At 48.9% G+C, this 19941-nt stretch overlaps 1 protein-coding gene across 1 annotated transcript; it reads left to right on the top strand.

The window, feature by feature from the left end:
* Positions 1-900: 900 nt before the first annotated feature.
* Positions 901-17385, top strand: DOK2 (docking protein 2). Its single transcript, XM_081017441.1, has 5 exons — positions 901-1199; positions 4823-5104; positions 8203-8317; positions 12146-12324; positions 14162-17385. Exons 1-5 carry the CDS (start codon positions 1137-1139, stop codon positions 14981-14983), a joined length of 1461 nt encoding a protein of 486 aa, XP_080873567.1. The 5' UTR covers positions 901-1136; the 3' UTR covers positions 14984-17385.
* Positions 17386-19941: the final 2556 nt, after the last annotated feature.

Here is a 19941-nt window from a genome sequence, read left to right as displayed (position 1 = left end):
CCATCTTGTCCAGCATCCTGTTTTCACAGTGAACAACTAGGTGCCTGTGGGAAACCAGCAAGCAGGATTCGAGCACAAGAACAATCTCCCTTCCTGTGGTTTCCAGCAACTGGCCTTCAGAAGCATTGTTGCTTCCAGCTGTAGACAGTTGTCATGGCTAGTTCATAGGTCTCTCCTCCATGAATTTGCCTCATCCTCTTTTATAGCTATTCAAGTTGGAAGCCACCACTGCCTCATGTGGGTGTGAGTTCCATCGTTGTTTATTATTATTATTATTATTATTATTATTATTATTATTTTATACCCCGCCCTTCCCGGTTCAAAAACCAGGCTCAGGGCAGCTAATAACAAATTTTAAACACTTTAAAACACTTAATTATAAAAGCAGCATAAAATACAGTATAAAAACATGAATAACAATAAAAATAAAAAATCAATCAGATAATCCCCAGGGCTATCTGGCTGAATTGGTCCTACTCGGGCCAGCAAGGAGGCTAGGGGAGAATTTGCTGTGGGGTCTCAGAGTGGGTGATCTTCATAAAAAGGGAAGGGGAAGGGAAGAGAAGGGAAATAAAAGATCAAGCTGGAATAGCTCTGTCATACAGACTCGACGGAAGGAGGTTAAATCCTGAAGGGCCCTAGTCTCATGGGACAGAGCATTCCACCAGGTTGGAGCCATCACTGAAAAAGCCCTGGCCCTGGTGGAGGATAGTCTGACTTCCTTAGGGCCCGGGACCTCTAAACTATGGTTATTCATGGACCTTAAGGTCCTCTGCGGGGCAGACCAGGAGTGGTGGTCCTGTAAATACGAAGGCCCTAAACCACATGCATGCACTGCATGAAGACGTACTACCTTCCACCTGCCTTGAATTTTACAACCTTCAGCTTCATTGGGTGTACATATGGCACAGTGATCTGTGTCTTCAGCTTCTGTCCTTCTTGATGAGACCACAACCACAGGAAGCTGACGTGAAAGCGCTTTTTAGAAAAAGAGAAAGAGAAAGGGTGGTGGAAGAAGCAAAACGGAGCCTTGTTGAGCAGTGCTGAGTGCGCGGCGCACCCACAGAGAGGCCAGGAGTGGGGCCAAGGAGACGTTGTGTGTCCCCACCTGCTGCTGCCGCTGCTCCTCCTTGACCATGGAAGAGACAGTGGTGAAGAAAGGCTTGCTCTACCTGCTCCAGCACCAGACATTTGGGAAGGTAAGACTGGCTTCTCCTCACTGAATGTTGGAACAAGGTGTTCGCTAAGATCTCTTTGATACCCAAACAAATTATTGTTTTGATGCATTTACATTCTTAATCTGAGCATATTAGCATGTCTTTTTAAGAGCAATATTTTGTCATATAATCATCAAAGCATTGCCATTCATTTTTTAGTTTTGGATTTGATTGCTGTCGTATGGATGCTGTTAATTTAGCCAATTTTAAATATTCATTTAATTTGAGAAGCCATTCCTCCTTGGTAGGTAGTTCTTTAGCTTTCCATTTAGATGCTATTACTATCCTGGCTGTGGTGGTCGCATATAAGAAAAATCTTTTTTTCGATTTTGGTATTTCTTTTCCTAAAAGGCCCAGTAGGTAAGCCTCTGGTTTTTTCGTTAATGGGATTTTAAGCATTTTTTTCAACTCCTCATGTATTTCTCCCCAGACGTACCGTATTTTTCGCCCTATAGGACGCACTTTTTCCCCTCCAAAAATGAAGGGGAAATGTGTGTGCGTCCTATGGGGTGAATGCAGGCTTTCGCTGAAGCCTGGAGAGCGAGAGGGGTCGGTGCGCACTGACCCCTCTCGCTCTCCAGGCTTCAGGAAGCTATCCGCAAGAGTTCCCACGACTTGCGGAGAGCTGCCTCTATCCCGAAGCCTGGGTGCGCTGAGCAGTCGCGCCCGGGCTTCGGGTAGCTCTCCGCAAGCTGTGGGAGGGTTCCCACGGCTTGCGGAGAGCAGCCTGTTCTGGGGGCTGGGGTCGGGGGAAGCTCGGGCTTCCCCCACCCCAGCCCTGCGCCTGGGGGGGGGGAATAAAATTATTTCCCCCCATTTATTTCCCCCCCCAAAAAAAACTAGGTGCGCCCTATGGGCCGGTGCACCCTATGGGGCGAAAAATACGGTACTTAATCGGGGTGAAGCTCCACCACATATGCATTGTTGTACCAGCTTCCTTGTTGAATTTCCAACAGAGGTTGGATTTCAGTTTATAGATTTTTGCTAATTTGACTGGTGTTAAATACCACCTGTAGAACATTTTGATGAAATTTTCTTTTATTGTACTACAGGCAGTAAACCTTATATCTTCCTGCCAAAGTTTCTCCCTTTGCTCTAAATACATTGTGTGGCCGAAGTCTCGTGCCCATTTAATCATTGTCTCTTTCACTTTCACGTCAATCATGTCCAAATCTAGCAAAAGGTTATACATTTTAGATCGTAATTTTTTGTTGTTTTTAAATAATGTTTCATGCATTAATGAATTCTCTTTAGCAAAGCCTTTTTTCGAGTCCGAGATACCCAAACAAATTATTGTTCCATCTTTGCACCTGGCTCTGTTGAACCTGTCTATGGAAACTGAACAGGATTTGAAAAGCAAAGAACTGATTTCTCATCTCTCTTAACAGCAGCTCAGCGCTGAATTGACAAACTCTATAAGGCCTTTCATCTTAAGAATTTGGATTGCTGGTGTTCAAGGGTTTGGCAAATTGCCCTTCTTGAATAGATACATCATAAACTAAAAGTATCTAAAGGGCAGAGTGTGAAAATATATATATAGAGAGAGACAGAGAGCATTATTTCATTTCTTATGCCAATTCTGAGAGTTGTGGTCACTCATTGCCACCAGTCAGGGCCAGATTTAGATTAGATGAGGCTCTAAACTATTGAAGGTAATGGGGCCCTTTATATATCCAGCTGTCCTTTGTCAACAACAAATTGTCGCTGTTTTTTGTGTTGAATATATGCTATATGGTAATTTATGGACCTAATAGGTATCTAAAGCCATTTGCACATAACAAAATATGTATTTTCTCAAAGTAATTGATATAGAAATGAGCAAACCAGTGATATTTTAGGGAGCAGGAGGGGCCCATTACTTACATCATAGGAGCCTACACAACACAAAACACTGTTGCTGTATGTAGGTTTTATTTTATTTGTTTTAAATCTTATATTTTGGAAATGTACATCCAGTTGTTGTTTTTCCTTTAATTTTTTGGGGGCCCCCGAGAGAATGCGGCCCTAAGCTATGGCTTGTTTAGCTTATACATAACTTCGGCACTGCCACCAGTGTATGTAAATGTCTGGCTCAGACATTTAAGGCTAGAACCTTTCTTCTCAATAATGATGGAACTCACAAGTGGGGAATGCTTTTATATTTATACATATTTATGATTTGTAAATGGAACCTTTGTATGAGTTAATACTTTATTATTCCTTTGGAGCTCTGCTGGATCTGTGTATTTTTGTCCTTACAGGCTGTGATGCTTTATGGTTTACATTTTGTATTCCTTTTTGTTTTTGTTACGCTTGCACTTCTTCTTCTTCTTCTTCTTCTTCTTCTTCTTCTTCTTCTTCTTCTTCTTCTTGTTGTTAATAAATTAATACAATTTAGCAAAAAAAAAAAGACCGGCTACTCCTTCTCCAGCCTCGAACCTCCTTTTTTGCTTTAGGCTAGAAGCTCAGGGATCACTTCCAGCAGGCTCCAGGTATCTTGCCTCTCCCGTCCTTTGAAAACCCTTTAAAAATTGCTCTGCTCCCTCTGAAATTTGGCCCCACTTTGCCTCCGAATGTATAAATTATTGTAACTCACCCAGGGAATTGCTTGATCAAGGGCAAATGAAAAATACTCTTAACGAAGAGAAAGAAAACAGGCGAATTTCTTCAACGCGCAGGCTGCGCCCTGAATTCTTTTAAGGATCAGGCTGGATAGAGCCCAGCCTTTCCATAGGCAGGAGCTGAACACGGGGCTTAAACACACACACACACACACACACACACACACACACACACAAATACAGAGAGAGAGAGAGAGAGAGAGAGAGAGAGACCCCAGTTTCCTTCTCCCCATGAACTTTCACATTTGCTCTTTTTCACCCTTGCTATTGTTATAAGAATTTTAAGGTCTTATATATATAAACTAAATGTATAAACCATGTGGAAATACAGGGGAAATACAGGGTCCCAAACCACCTCAGATTTGTCAGTTGTGGGCGTGTCAAGGCCCTGCCTGGAAATCTTGGAGAGATATTGCCTTAGCACTTCTTTCAAACTTTGTTGTTGTTGTTGTTGTTGTTTAGTCGTTTAGTCGTGTCTGACTCTTCGTGACCCCCTGGACCAGAGCACGCCAGGCACTTCTGTCTTCCACTGCTTCCCGCAGTTTGGTCAAACTCATGCTGGTAGCTTCGAGAACACTGTCCAACCATCTCGTCCTCTGTCGTCCCCTACTCCTTGTGCCCTCCATCTTTCCCAGCATCAGGGTCTTTTCCAGGGAGTCTTCTCTTCTCGTGAGGTGGCCAAAATATTGGTGCCTCAGCTTCAGGATCTGTCCTTCCAGTGAGCACTCAGGGCTGATTTGCTTCAGAATGGAGAGGTTTGATCTTCTTGCAGTCCATGGGACTCTCAAGAGTCTCCTCCAGCACCAGAATTCAAAAGCATCCATTCTTCGGCGATCAGCCTTCTTGATGGTCCAGCTCTCACTTCCATACATCAATACTGAGAAAACCATAACTTTAACTATACAGACCTTTGTCGGCAAGGTGATGTCTCTGCTTTTGCAGTATAGAAAGGTTTTTTTATGACTAGAGAAACAAACCTTCATGTATGTTTTTTCTCCCCCTCAGAAATGGCGGAAGTTCTGGGCTGTCCTGTACAGGGAAAGTGCCTGTGCCCCGGCCCGCCTTGAGCTCCTGGAGTCGGTGGAGAAAGCCAAGAAAGGGGATAGCAGCAGACGCATCATCAAGTTGGAGGACTGTGTGCAGGTGGCTGAGGCAGGTGGAGAAACCGGCAGCCCCAAGGAGACAGCGCCTTTCTTCCTGGAGACCACCGAGAAATGCTACCTGCTGGCTGCTGAGAGGGCCGAGGCGGAGGCCTGGATCCTGGAACTGTGCAAGCATGCTTTCACTGTGAGGAAAATGGCACTCAGTAGTATAGGTCATGTCTCACGCAGAGGGAGGTGTGGAAAGCTGCACCTCATCATCCTGTGTGTGTAGCAGTTTAGAAACTGCCTTTCACTGGCCCATGGTCTGTCAGAGGACTGACGAAATGAAATCCTTCTTCACATATAGTTAAACTTTGGAGCGCCTTGTCGCAGGAGGCAGTGATGATGACCCCCAAGCAGAGATGGCTTTTTTTTCTTCATTAGAGCACAGTTTTTATTAATTTTAAAAAACTACCAGCTTTTAGGGACGCGGGTGGCGCTGTGGGTTAAACCACAGAGCCTAGGACTGGCCGATCAGAAGGTCGGCGGTTCGAATCCCCGCGACGAGGTGAGCTCCCGTTGCTCGGTCCCAGCTCCTGCGAACCTAGCAGTTCAAAAGCACATCAAATTGCAAGTAGATAAATAGGTACCGCTGCGGCGGGAAGGTAAACGGCGTTTCCGTGCGCTGCTCTGGTTCGCCAGAAGCGGTTTAGTCATGCTGGCCACATGACCCGGAAGCTGTACGCCGGCTCCCGCGGCCAATAAAGCGAGATGAGCGCCGCAACCCCAGATGAGTCTGCGACTGGACCTAATGGTCAGGCCCAGGGCTTGCCGATCAGAAGGTCGGCGGTTCAAATCCCCGCAACGGGGTGAGCTCCCGTTGTTCGGTCCCTGCTCCTGCCAACCTAGCAGTTCAAAAGCACGTCAAAGTGCAAGTAGATAAATAGGTAGCACTCCAGCGGGAAGGTAAACGGCGTTTCCGTGCGCTGCTCTGGTTCTCCAGAAGCGGCTTAGTCATGCTGGCCACATGACCTGGAAGCTGTATGCCGGCTCCCTCGGCCAATAAAGCGAGATGAGCGCCGCAACCCCAGAGTCGTCTGCGACTGGACCTAATGGTCAGGGGTCCCTTTACCTTTATCTTACCAGCTTTTAGTACAGTTCCATGCAGTAGCTTCAATACAGGTGTACAGCAACAGACAATGTCATAAAGAACAAAGTTAGTCAGTTAAAGGGAAAGATTGCAGGGGAGGGTTGTGTTTTTTGCAAGAGTAAGAAGAAAGCAAGATGAATTAGGGAATGTATAGAGTTTTGTTTAAATTAAAGCAAAAGCTCTGGAGAACTGATTTAAACAAAGCTTATGCAACCATTCATTGTGACATTATGTTGGGGAAAATAGGAGAAACACTTGTTGAGGATTCTGACTGGAAACCAGAGGTGGCTTTAACAGAGGATTAGACAAATTCACGGAAGAGGCTATTGTTAAAAGAAAAAACCTGCTCTTTTTCCCTTATGGGGTATCCAAGAACCCGTATAGAGCCCTATCGGTAGGAGAAAATAACAGAGGCCAAGCAGAGTATATTGAGAAGCAAAGCGGCTAGTAAGCTTGAACTTTATTAAACTGTTGCAGCAGGGTCCGCGCTCACCCCACACAAGAGGGAGAACCCTGAACAATGGTGCCCAAGCCCTTATATAGACTTTTGAAATTGCCCAAGACCACCCCACAAAACATCATACATATATCACAGAAGGAGGTGGTCTACAGCAGAAATCCTGTCTGGCAGGATACCTGATAATGGTCGCTGATTGCTTTACCTGGGCAGCCTGGCCATTCTTTTGTGAATACTTTAGTTCCTGAGTCCAGGTCACAGGCTCACCCTATTCAGACACAAATACGCCCTAAAGACAGGATTTGCAAGCAAAAAGAGAATGGGAAGGCTTTCCCCATTTGCCTCCCTTACTGCAGAGGAATATTTGAGGTCATTGGGAGAATCAAAATGGCTTCAGGATTGCTCTCCCTTACTATTTGAGACACTTAGTTCATATATTTACTGTAGATATGTGTGCATTTAAGATTATTTATTTTATATTTGAGACCTTAGAATTCTTATAATAATATGGATGGCTCCTAGCTATGGGGGCTGTGCTTTGCCCTCCACAGTCGGAGGCAGCAATGCGTCTGGACACCAGCTGCTGGAAACTGCAGGAGGGGAGAGGGCTGTTGTTGTCTTCATATCCTGTTTCTGGGATTCCCTTTGAAGCGCAGCAGTTCTCAACCTGTGGGTCCCCAGATGTTGTTGGACTACAACTCCCATCATCCCTAGCTAGCAAGGCCAGAGCTCAGGGATGATGGGAGTTGTAGTCCAACAACATCTGGGGACCCACAGGTTGAGAACCGCTGCGAGACATGCGCTTGGTCACCATGAGGACAGGATGCCAGATTAGATGAGCCCCCTTTGGCCCCATCCAGCAGAGGGCTGTTCTTATATTTGTATTGATATGTGAGAAACAACCAAAGCATGCACACACCCTTCTAATTCTAAGGTGTCGAAACAATAAAATAAATGTTCATAAAGACACAGGGTGGGCGCACACACATAGGTACATAAGCCATAATTTCAAATGGTGCAGGAGAGCAATCCCGGAGCCATTTGGACTCTCACCTCAAATATTTCTCTTTGGTAGCAGGAAAACGCCTTTCCAGATAGTTGTTTTTTACTTGTAAATCCTGTAAATAAACAAACTGCTTGGAATGAAGGGGTTTACCTACCTCTCTGCAAAACCGGCCTGGCAAGTATCTGTTAAGCAGAGCAGACCAGTCAACAGAGCATCTCCTTTGTATCAATAGGTGTGAATTTGTGAAAGGATTCGGGATATTTACCATTTCAAAAGGATGGCCCAGACTGATCAAGATAGGGCCATCAGCAAAAAACATCATCAGATATCTTGACAGACAGGAGACAAGCCACTCTCTCAAATTTCTGTTGTAGACTGCCTCTTTCTGTGACCCCTGTAGGATGCTTTTGGGTGGTCCTTGGCTAAGGGGCTGGGAAATTTCTTTAAAAGTTCTTTCACACCTTTGTTCAGGGTCCTCGCCTCCTACCCAAGGTGTGGAGGAGACTTTTGTTGTAACAGGAAAATAAAGATCTGCCTTGCTTTCACAGGATCCTGCCTCAGCTGATGCTTCTCTGAGGTTCCTCTGATATGGAACTTGGGGGACCCTTGAGTCCCTTAATGGGGAGCTGGGCTGTAGAAACCACACACCCCGCTGTTTTCTGGTAACAATATGTTCTCTTTGGGTTTTAGAGAAGCACTGAAGACTGGAAAGTGATGCTGGAGAAGGAACTCCTGAAGGGCAAGGCCACGTCTCCCACTGCTCTCTCCATGGAAGAGAATTCCCTGTACAGCACCACCTGCAAAGGTAGGAGAGGAGAGCAAGAGACCCCGAGTTGGGCAGGGAGCAAAGAGGAAGGGGCTGCCACCATCGAGAGATGGTGCTTGTGTTGTGAGTCGAGGACCCGCCACCTGCATAGGAGTATAATAAGACACAAAGACACATTATTCTAGGTTAATGGGCAAAATTAGGCCACAACTTTTATTGGTTACAGCATGTGAGTAGTATTGGCTTAGGCACTGGATGAAACAGCAATACAAGACTCCACCCCGCAGAGCCGGGAGTCATATCAGGGTTAATAATAATAATATATTTATACCCCGCCCATCGGGCTGAGTTTTCCTATCCACTCTGGGCGGCTTCCAATCGAGTATTAAAAACAATACAGCATTAAATATCAAAAACTTCCCTAAACAGGGCTGCCTTCAGATGTCTTTTAAAGATAAGATAGCTGCTTATTTACTTCACATCTGGTGGGAGGGTGTTCCATAGGGCAGGTGCCACTACCAAGAAGGCCCTCTGTCTGGTTCCCTGTAACCTCACTTCTTGCAATGAGGGAACCGCCAGAAGGCCCTCGGAGCTGGACCTCAATGTCTGGGCTGAACGATGGGGCTGGAGATGCTCCTTCAGGTATACAGGACCAATGGGAGGCGCTTGTTGATGCAAATACAACTGGAAGCTCCCCCATGACGTCACCGGGGATCGTGCCATGGCCCTAGCCACCAGCAGGGCATCGGACAGGATCTACGACCGCCGGATTCCTTTAACGGAATACCCAAAAGATGAGGGGTAGATGATGGCGCATACCCAATCCTCCAACACAGCACACATATCCCAGTGCCTAACCGCCAATACCAGAAAGTTGTGACGAATTGCTACGAGGTAGGCGGAAAAACCAAGAGGCTGATGCCAATTTGCCAAATGGATAAAAGAGTCCTACCAGGCCCCTTGGGCAACCAAGGCAACCAACCAAAGTCCATGGCAAGGTCAATACGCAAAAGAAGAAGCTGACCTAAGAGGGAGGGAGGGCGGGAGATCTGAAGAAAGCAGGAACAGACTGGGAGCTGAGCGCTGCCGCGGCTGTTTAAATGCGGCTAGCCCCGCCCACCAGCCGGCCCTATTGGTCGGCTGGAAGGCTTGGCTGCGGCAGCAGAAGCAATCAGGAGCAGGGAGCTGAGCACGCCTCCCTGCCCCAGCGGGAAGCTGCTCCAGCTCACAACCCCTCCCCTCTGGGAGGAGGAGAGGCCTTGTAAACAAATTGTTTACAACACTTGCAAGCAGATTTATGTTTAGTTGAGATTCCTGCATTGCAGGAGGTTGGACTACATGGCCCTTTGGGGGGCGGGTGGTCCTTTCCACTTCTACAATTTCATGATTCTGTGTCGGGGGAAAAACCGAAAGGATCAGCTCTGCATCTCCAGCTGCCCAACACTACTCTTAGAGCTCCAGCATTTGAACCAAGACGATGTTCTGTTCTCCTTGGGGCTCTGTGCTCAAAGGTGGGGGCTAGGCATGCATGCTAGTGATGTATGGAAGTGAGAGCTCGACCATAAAGAAGGCTGATCGCCGAAGAATGGGTGCTTTTGAATTCTGGTGCTGGAGGAGACTCTTGAGAGTCCCATAGACTGCAAGAAGATCAAACCTCTCCATTCTTAAGGAAATCAGCCCTGAGTGCTCACTGGAAGGACAGATCGTGAAGCTGAGGCTCCAATACTTTGGCCACCTCATGAGAAGAGAAAACTCCCTGGAAAAGACCCTGATGTTGGGAAAGATGGAGGGCACAAGGAGAAGGGGACGACAGAGGACGAGATGGTTGGACAGTGTTCTCGAAGCTACCAGCATGAGTTTGACTAAACTGTGGGAGGCAGTGGAAGACAGGAGTGCCTGTCGTGCTCTGGTCCATGGGGTCACGAAGAGTTGGACACAACTAAATGACTAAACAACAATGACAACAGGCATGCTTGCAGCGTGCACCACAGTGGAGCCTGTCTTCCAAGAACTGGCATGTAAAGTGCTCACTCTGGCCGAGGCGGCGTCATGGAAAATCTGCCTCCGCCTTAGCTCTTGCTCGCCCTCTTCCTGACTGTGGTTTTGCGGGCCGTGCAGGGCTCTCACTGATATGGCTGCCTGATGCTCCCCAGGCACTTATCGTCCCTTCCCCATTTCCTGCCCTCCTCCCTCCCCCCACTTGTCCTTGTTATAAGAATTTAAGGCCTCAAATATATAAATTAAATGTACAAGGCAAACACGTACATAAATACATAACCCACATGTCTGAAACAGTAGAGGAAGACAGTCCTGAAACCATTTTGACTCTCCCAAACTGACCAAATGTTTCTCTGCAAGCAGGGAAGAACTGAAAAAAACCTCCCCATTGTCTCTGTGCTCACAGATCCTGCTTTAAGGGCACATTTAAGGTGTGAATAGGGTGAGCCTGAGACCTGTGACCTGGATTCAGAAATTAAGTAGTTATAAGGTTCGAATCCCAGCGACGGTGTGAGCTCCCGTTGCTCGGTCCCTGCTCCTGCCCACCTAGCAGTTCAAAAGCACGTCAAAGTGCAAGTAGATAAACAGGTACCGCTCTGGCTGGAAGGTAAACGGCGTTTCCGTGCGCTGCTCTGGTTCGCCAGAAGCGGCTTAGTCATGCTGGCCACATGACCCGGAAGCTGTACGCCGGCTCCCTCGGCCAGTAAAGTGAGATGAGCGCCGCAACGCCAGAGTTGGTCATGACTGGACCTAACTGTCAGGGGTCCCCTTACCTTTACCTGTAATAACAAAAGAGTGGCCAAAACCCAGATAATGCAAGCAGGTAACCTGCCAGGCAGGAGATAAACAACATACTCAGGATTCTGTTTTAGACTGCCTCCTTCTGTGATGTATGTATGATGTTTCTGGGCATGGTCTGGAGTTTGAGGGTGGGCAATTCCAAAAGTCTATATAAGGGCGGGCACACCTTTGTCCTGGGTCCCTCCAGCCCCTCCTGTGTGTGGAGGAGCACCCTGTTGCAACAGCTTTAATAACAATCAGGCTTACTAGCTGCTTTGCTTCTTAATATTCTCTGGTTGGCTTCTGTTATTTTCTCCTACCGATGGAGAACCTACAAAGGACTCTATAAGGGCTCTTGTGGACCCCATAAGGGAATAAGGCCAATTGTTGTTGACAACACCTTCAGTGTCCTTGGGCGGAACCTGCACCTGAGAAAGCGGGCTGGGGGCAGGACTTTGGAAAGAAGCCTGCGATGACACGAAATGCCATTTTATTTCATTAAATTTATGCACCGCTTGAAAAAGGCAGAGAAAACTTTTCAAAGCAGGTTTGCAATGAGAATAAAGCAATAATTTTTTTTTAAAAACCCTCTTTAAAACATTCAGAAGATAAACTCAGGATTTAACTAAAACATACAGCAGAATACTACATGTCTGGGCTGGCTTCTCTAAACAAAAATGTGTTTTAGCAGGCGCTGAAAAGGAGCACAGAGAAGGCACCCGCCCCATGTCAATAGGCAGGGAGTTCCAAAGTGTGGGTGCTGCCACAGGAAAAGAATGGGGGCCACTTGCCACGATGGCTATGAAATTGTGCTTCTGAAAACCAGTTGCATGTGTCCCATTAGGGCAGTCATAGGCAAACTTAGCCCTCCAGATGTTTTGGGACTACAACTCCCACCACCCCTAGCTAACAGGACCAGTGGTCAGAAATGATGGGAATTGTAGTCTCAAAACATCTGGAGGGCCGAGTTTGCCTTTGCCTGCATTAGGGCATCTGGTTGGCCACCGTAAGAACAGGATGCTGGACTGGATGGGCCATTGGCCTGATACTGCAGCCAGGATCTTTTTAAGTTCTTATGTTTCCTTCCAGCTGCTGAGAGGCAGTTTCCCGTGGCCGTGAGGGCAACCGAGGCCTCTGAGCGCTGTCAGATCTGGGGCATCTTCTTTCTCTGTGCCAAAGCGGATGCCTTGGAGCTGCGTGACAAGCAAGCGGGGGAAGTGATCTACACCTGGCCGTACAAGTTCCTGCGGAGATTCGGTCATGACAAGGTAATGGCTGTGGGGTGTTTGTCTCCGGCGCAGCACATTTCAGGTGTGCGATGCCAGACAGTTGCTGTTCCTAAGCAGACTTCGCGGTGTGGATAGGAAGTTGCCAGTGGCCTGGTACTGCCTCCTTTCCGCTGACCATGCCTCTCAGATGTGCCTCCTTTCCAGATGTGTTTCCATTGCCTGCCTCCTTGCTGCCCCTTCCTGATTGTTTAGGGGGGGAGAGGGATGTCCTGCTCACCTGCTTTTCCACTGACAGTGTGCTCCCGCCTCGGGCGGCAGTAGGAGATGCTACGCCCCTGGAGAAGCGCAGGAGGCAGCTGAGATGGGAGCCAAGTCTGGGAAATGGGTGGTAGTGGGGGAATCATGATGTGCTGGTCCCGTGGGTTACCCGAGAGGCGAGGTCCAATTCCGGTCCATGGTCAAAGGTGCAACGTGGAGGCAGTCCGTAGTAGCGGAAGCTGGGTGCAGGGCAGGGAGTCGGGTGAACAGGCTTGCAAGCAGGGAGCCAGGGCTGGTCAGGAGCTCAGACAGAAACTAGCAACCAACAATGTTGCTCCCGCAACCTGGGAATGGGCTGGCTGGCTTTTATCTGCCCCGAGGCATAGGGCGCCCCAATCCTCTGGTGACTTGCCTCTCCTGGCCTGGAGGCGAGCACTCCTCCTGCGGGAACTTAGTTCCCTCCGCCTCTCTGCCTTGAGCCTCTGCAGTTCAGGAGAGGCTGGAGGGTTACCGGACCCAGAGGCAACCTCATCTTCCCCTAATGGGACTGAGAGTGGAGCACCTGCAGGCAATGGGTCCTCCATCACCTCAGGAGCCAGAGCAGACTCAGCTGATGCCTGCGTCTGAGGACCCAGCACAGGTGAGGACCCTTCGGGCTCATGCCCCAGCCCCGGCTCAGCTGGTTCTGGAGGCGGGGAATACTGTGCAGGCTGGGATCCCTCAGGTTCAGCATCCGAGTCCGAATCCCAGGCCATCACACATGATTTTGCAGAAACATTTCCTGTCTTTGGAGGAAGTTTTGTGTCAGCTGGGTGGGGCTTTCCTGCCTCCCTCCACTCTGCCTCCTGCATGATGCCCTGAGTTTTTCGCTTCCCAAATCCCAGGGAAGGAACCATGCAGAGGAAGTAAGTCTTGTATTGCAGTGGTTTGGATTAGATGACCTGTTGGGCCTCTTCCAGCTCTACAATTCTGTGTTTGAGTTCTTTAGGGTGATGTCTTGGGGCTGAACCAGATGTGAAGATGGAGGGCTGTGATGGGAACTCCCATCTCACAGTTTCCTGGTCCTACCTAATATCTGCCACCCAACCTTGGCGGTCCTAAGTCTCACCTGGCTTTGCCTAGCAGAGAGGAGCATTTTAGGTCCCACGGGAAGCAGCGAGGGCCACCAACTTGCATAGCTTTTAAAGAGCATTGGATAAATTCATTGGAGGAGAGGGCTATCGATGGCTACCAGCCATGGTGGCTCTGTTCTGCCTCCACAATTGGAGGCAGCAATGCTGATGAATACTAGTTGCCAGAAACCACAGGACGGGGAAAGTGTTCTTGGGCTCAAATCCTGCTTACTGGTTTCCCAATAGAGGCATCTGGTTGACCACTGTGAAAGGGAAAGCTGGACTAGATCCAGCAGGCCTGATCCAGCAGGCTCTTCCTATGTTCTTAGAAGATGGAGAATTGTTATGGGAGCTCCCAGCTCCCAGCCTCCTGGTCCCATTGACTCTCTTCTCACCTTGATGGGCCTCACCTGACTTTGCCCAGTAGAGAGGAGCATTTCAAGCTGCTGGTCCACTTGTCCCTCCCTACAGACTGACCCCAGGAGACCTTGTGTTTCTTCTCCTAGGCCATCTTCTCCTTTGAAGCTGGGCGGAGATGTGCCTCTGGAGAAGGCAGCTTTGAATTTGCCACCAAGCAGGGCAGCGAGATCATCCAGGTCATTGAAGGCGCCATCAATGCTCAGAGGAACTCCACCTGTGCATCTTCAGGTGCCACCCTTCTTGCCGGCGCAGCCAGTCCAGCCAAGCCTGTCAAAGGTGCCCAGGGAGGGAAAGCCACTGTGCTGGTAGAAGGGCAGTCATTCCGTACTGCAGGCACCAAATCCCTCTCCTTCGAGTCCACCTGGCAAGGAAGACCAGCACAGGGCAGGTTAGTCAAGCCCACGGCCAGCTGCCCTCTCTCCAGCACCAACTGCCCCTACATGGAGGGGTCTGATGCCCACCCCAGGCGAGAACCCCAGCAGGAATCAATGTCTGAGTACTCGGAGCCATTTGATGCCATCTCCAAGTCGTTGGGAAGCTCAGGTGGCAGCTGTTTCCCCCTGCCTAGCGCCGAGGAGCCACCGGGGGCAGCGGGCCTGCATGCCAGGACCAGAGGGTTGGGCCTGTCCCCTGCCTCTCTGGGGCTGCACCACATCTATGATGACCCAGAGTGTCTGGCTCACCTGGTGTACGATGAGCCCCAGGAGTTCACAGGGGACGCCTGGAAGGTGCAGGCCACTCCTGAGGACCCTATCGGCCATGAATACCCCTACAACCCAAGCTTGGATGACTACTCTGTGCCTAAGATGGCGGCAGTGTATGCCCCCGTGCAAGATCAAAATGGGCTTGGAGAAAGTGCATATGATCAGGTGATATTGGGCCTCAAGAACAAGAAAAATGCACAGTGAAAGGAGAGGATGGATGGAATGAATGAATGAATGAAGGAGTGGATGGGAAATGAGAGGATCGCTTTGTTTCATTTGTTGTGGGAGATGAGCCAGGGTGCAGCCTCCCTGCCTGCCCTCCTCTCAGAGCTCAAGTACCGTATTTTTCGCTCTATAAGACACACTCTTCCCTTCCTAAAAAGTAAGGGGAAATGGGTGTGTGTCTTATGGAGTGAATGCAGACGGGAGGCTCTGCTCAGCGCGCCCTTTAAAGAGCCGTGCGGAGCATGTGTGCGGCTCTTTGGGGAGAACGGCTGCCCTTCTCCCTCCTCGGGGAAAAGCCCCCAGGAGCCGCACACACACTCTGCACGCTCTTTAAAGGGAGTGCGGCTCTTGGGGGAGACTTAGCCGCACGCAGCCTCTCCTGGGCAAGGGGAGCCTTCATCCCGCTGCCCGGGAGAGGCTGCGCGCGGCTATCCCATAAGCCAGGACAGCAAGCGGGATCGCTGCGCAGCTGTCCTGGCTTCTGGGATTCAGAATATTTTTTTCTTGTTTTCCTCTTCCAAAAACTAGGTGCGTCTTATGGTCTGGTGTGTCTTACAGAGCAAAAAATGCGGCATGTTTATAGGGGAAGTATGCTGACCCTTTGTTGCGACCTCTAGGATAATCCAGGAACAGGGGTTGAAGTTGGTACAAAAATGGTATTATGCACCTGTAAGGTTATATCATATTACAAAATCTGGAAGTAAGAATTGTTGGAGGAAATGTGGAGTGATGGGAATGTACAGTCATATGTGGTGGGATTGTCCGTTAGTTAATGAATTTTGGAAACAGATTGGTATAGAAATATCGGGAATTCTGGGTAGGAAGGTGGGAATATATAAATTAATGGTTCTTATTAGTCTGAGTTGCACCAAGTTAAAAACAAAAGAGGAATGTAAATGGGTAAAATGGATGGTAACTGCAGCCAGACAGGTTATAGTGAGTAATTGGAAAAATGCAGAAGAGTTAGGGGTGAACCAAAGGAGGAAAAAACTGAATAATATTATAATTTTACAATATCTAACCGTGAAGATACACAGAATGAAAGGGTTTAAGGTCAGTGAGAAAGAGGAGGATTGGTTTGAGAAGATATTGAATTATTTGGGTACGTCTGAACAATTTGGGGCAAATAAAATGTTAAAAGTCCAATAAACCTTGTGGATGGAGGAGTATTAACGTATATAAAATTGTACATATGGTTGATTTGGATATATTATTGTCAGGGAACTGCCATCAGTGCCGGAGGGAGAGAGCAAAATCCAGAGGGATTCCAGAGAGCGTCCCGGGATTGGGAGAGGCAGCCCATCTTCTGGGGAAGAGAATCAGCGTAGCACCAGTGGAGAAGGGGGGCAGATGGGGGAAGCGGCGAGGCGGTCCCATGACTTCTTGCCGGGGACCAGAGGGGAGAGTAGAGGTCCTCCACTGCCTACGCCCTCCTTGCGCAGAAGGCTTTCGCGCAGCGAGAGTAGGAGGAGACTAGGCGTCAAAGAGCTTCTTTGCTGGAAGAAGTTTAAGAAACGCCCACTGACGGATTCTGCCAGCGATTGAGACAGCCACGGGTGAGTGGCTGTCCGGACAGAAAAGGTTCACTCAGGCAACCCAGCCAGGTGTTTGCACCGGCTTACGCATGAGCAACCCCTAGAACCACTACAGCAATCCGTCAGTCCCTGACGTTGCTTGTGCACAGCACCGGAGAGGCAGCACGATGAGCCAAACAGGGCCGGCCGGAGAGACAGAGCAAGAAGCCATGGTGCGAGGTCTGGTCGAGAGGAATCGAGACCTGGAGGCGCATGTCGCTACCCTGTCTGCGTGGCTGGAGGAGAGACGGGCTCAGGATGCACAGGTCAGAGCCACCCCGATAGGGAGGAAGGTCCCCGGGCTGGTACACAAGTTTGGTTGAAAGCCCCAAGACTACAATGCCTTCCGAACGGAAATTCAGTACGCTTTGGAATTGCAGAAAAATGACTTTGCTGATGATGGGGAGAGGGTGGCTTACATTGTTGGACATCTGCAGGATGGGGCGCGCGAAGGGATCAGGCCCCTAATGGCAACGGGGAATGACGCTTTGAAAGATCTTAAGAAATTCTACCAGGGAATGGACGCGATGTTCTCCAGCGAGATTGAGCAAAGCGTGACACGGAGGGAGCTGATGGGGTGCAAGCAGGGGAGCCTGTCCGTCAGAAACTACTGGCCGCGTTTTGCGATGTTAGTCCACAAGCTCGGGTGGGATCTGGACTCTGAACCAGTACAAATGTTGTTTGAAGCGGGTTTGGCCCCCGAAGTGAAAGACGAGTTGGCCCGAGCGCCCCACCCGCGGTCGATGGATGAACTCACAAAGACTGTGCTTGCGATCGGTGTACGCCAGGAAGTGCGGGCTCAGGAGAAGCGGGAGATAAGGGCGGAACGTTTCCATGACAACCGCATTCCGGAGATGCTGAGGGAGCCTTCCCAGGCGGCGGAGCCGATGGAAATTGATGGAGCATGCACACGTGAAGTTTCAAACGCTGGTGAAGGTTGGAAAAAGGAGTGGAAAACTACCAAGAAGTGTTTCCTCTGTCAGCGACCGGGACATTTTGCAAAGGTCTGCCCTCAACGAAAAGCCTGGCAAGGCATGATCGGGGCTGCAGGCCACGACGATAAGGGGGAGGAAGAGCCGGTGCAGGGAAACGACAACGCCTGGCTGCCAACCAGCAGGGGCAGCTGCCAGGCCAGCAACCAATAGAAGTGCCCCAGCCTGACCCTCCCAAGGCAGCTATAGCCATAGAGGTGGTGCTAGAACTCCCAAATGGGCACCCCGTCAAAGTGGAGGGGCTGCTAGATTCTGGCAGCTCGTGTAATTTCTTCAGCAGAGACTTCGCTCTGGAGCACCAGCTCCACCTGTTGCCACTAGATTTTCCCTTGCAGGTGACCACCATTGATGGCAGGGAACTCCTGGGAGGGGAAGTGACACACCAGACACCGGCAATGCGAATGAGTGTCTCCAGGCACACGGAAACCATTCCCTTTCACGTGGCCACGCTGGCAGGACCTCCAATAATACTGGGAATGAGCTGGCTGGCAATACATGACCCAGTGGTGTCATGGCATCAGTGGTCGGTCACCTTTGGGTCAGCTTACTGCTTAGAACACTGTCTGGGAGGGAAGGAACCAAGAAGGACTGTGGCCAGGGTGGCTGGGGTGGCCCTGGAGCAAAAAAGGGAGGTGCCAACACAATATGCTGATTTGAAGGAGGTCTTCAGTGAGAGGGAGGCAGACAGACTGCCCCCCCACAGGCCATTTGACTGCCAAATCAACCTGCTTCCAGGGGCTCAGTTACCGGTGGGTAAGCTGTATGCCATGTCTGACCGGGAGATGCAGGAGTTGTGGCAGTTTATTGACAAGAACCTGAAGAGAGGTTTCATAAGGGAATCAAAGGCGGTGGGGGGCAGTCCAGTGTTCTTTGTGGACAAAAAAGAGACAAATCAGCCCAGATTAGTCGTGGATTAGCAGGTCCTAAACCTGGTGTCAGAACCCATGACTTTCCCAATGCCCAGGATTGACGATATTTTGACACCTGTGAGGCAGGGGAAGATTTTTACCAAGCTGGACCTCAGGGAAGCATACAATCTGATTAGGATAAGGGAGGGGGACGAATGGAAAACGACCATGTTCACCCCCCTGGGGGCTTTTGAGTACTTAGTCATGCCATTTAGATTACAATTGGGGTCCGCCTGCTTTCAAGCCTTCATGCACCATGTGTTGGGGCCCCTGCTGTACAAGAATTGCATAGCCTTTTGGGTTGACGTCTTAATCTATTCGGACAATGAAAAGCAACACGTCAGAGACGTCAGGGAGGTGCTACAGAGATTGAAGAAGCATCAGTTGTGGGTCAAGCTGGAAAAATGCCAATTCCACGCCAGGGAGGTCGAGTTCCTGGGGTACAGGTTGTCAGACAAAGGACTAGCCATGGACCCGGGCAAAGTGAAGGCAGTGCTGGAATGGAAAGCCCCCCAAAACAGAAAGGATGTGCAGAGGTTCCTAGGCTTCAGCAACTTCTACAGGAAGTTCATAAAGAACTTCGCTCACTTGACAGCGCCCATAACGGATTGTCTTAGTAGCAAAAAGAAGTTCGCAAAAAGAAGTTTGAAATTGTACTATGAGGCGTCATGCCTATGCTGGGTCAAAACATGGATAAAACTGGAAGATAAGGAAGTGCTAGACCTAGAGGGATTTAACAACAGATTTGGGTGGCACGCCTATCTATGGCATGGGAGGAGAAAAGTACACAGGGGCTTCGAAAATCATATTTTCAGAGGTCCACTGATTGAGGTATGGGAGAGGAACAGAGATATGTTAGAACCTAAAACACCCCATTGGCTATCGCCACTAGAAGTCATGAGCGTTAAAAAGATTAACATGAGGGACAATTGGGCTACCTATGAACAACTGTTAATGAAAGAAGAAGGAAAGTGGAAAATGAAGCCGTACGAACAGGTCAAAGAGAAAGTCTATGATTGGCTGCACTATTTCCAGATAAACGGAATGTTCAGGAAAGATATTAAAGACAAAGGATATGCTGATAAAGATTCTAGATTCCAGATTGAGATATTGAATAACAACTATAAAATTTTGTCTAAAATGTATAATCAGTTATTGGAATGGAATTTAATAGACGAGGAAGTAAAGTCGGTAATGATATATTGGGCTAGAGATATCGGTCATAATATATATTTTGAAGAATGGGAGAAACTTTGGAAAAAACATCTCAAGTTTACAGCTTGCGTGACACTAAAGGAGAATTTAATGAAAATGTTTTACCGATGGTATATGACTCCTGCAAAATTAGCCAAAATGTATGGAACTTGTAATAAATGCTGGAAGTGCAAGGAAAGGGAGGGGACCTTCTACCATATGTGGTGGGAATGCCAAAAGGTTAAAGGGTTCTGGGAGAGTGTATATAA

The sequence above is a fragment of the Podarcis pityusensis genome (assembly GCF_964106645.2).
Source record: "Podarcis pityusensis genome assembly, chromosome: 8".
Taxonomy (NCBI): Eukaryota; Metazoa; Chordata; class Lepidosauria; order Squamata; family Lacertidae; genus Podarcis; species Podarcis pityusensis.
The sequence above is the reverse complement of the archived record's forward strand: the minus strand, read 5'-3'. Positions and strand labels throughout refer to the sequence as shown.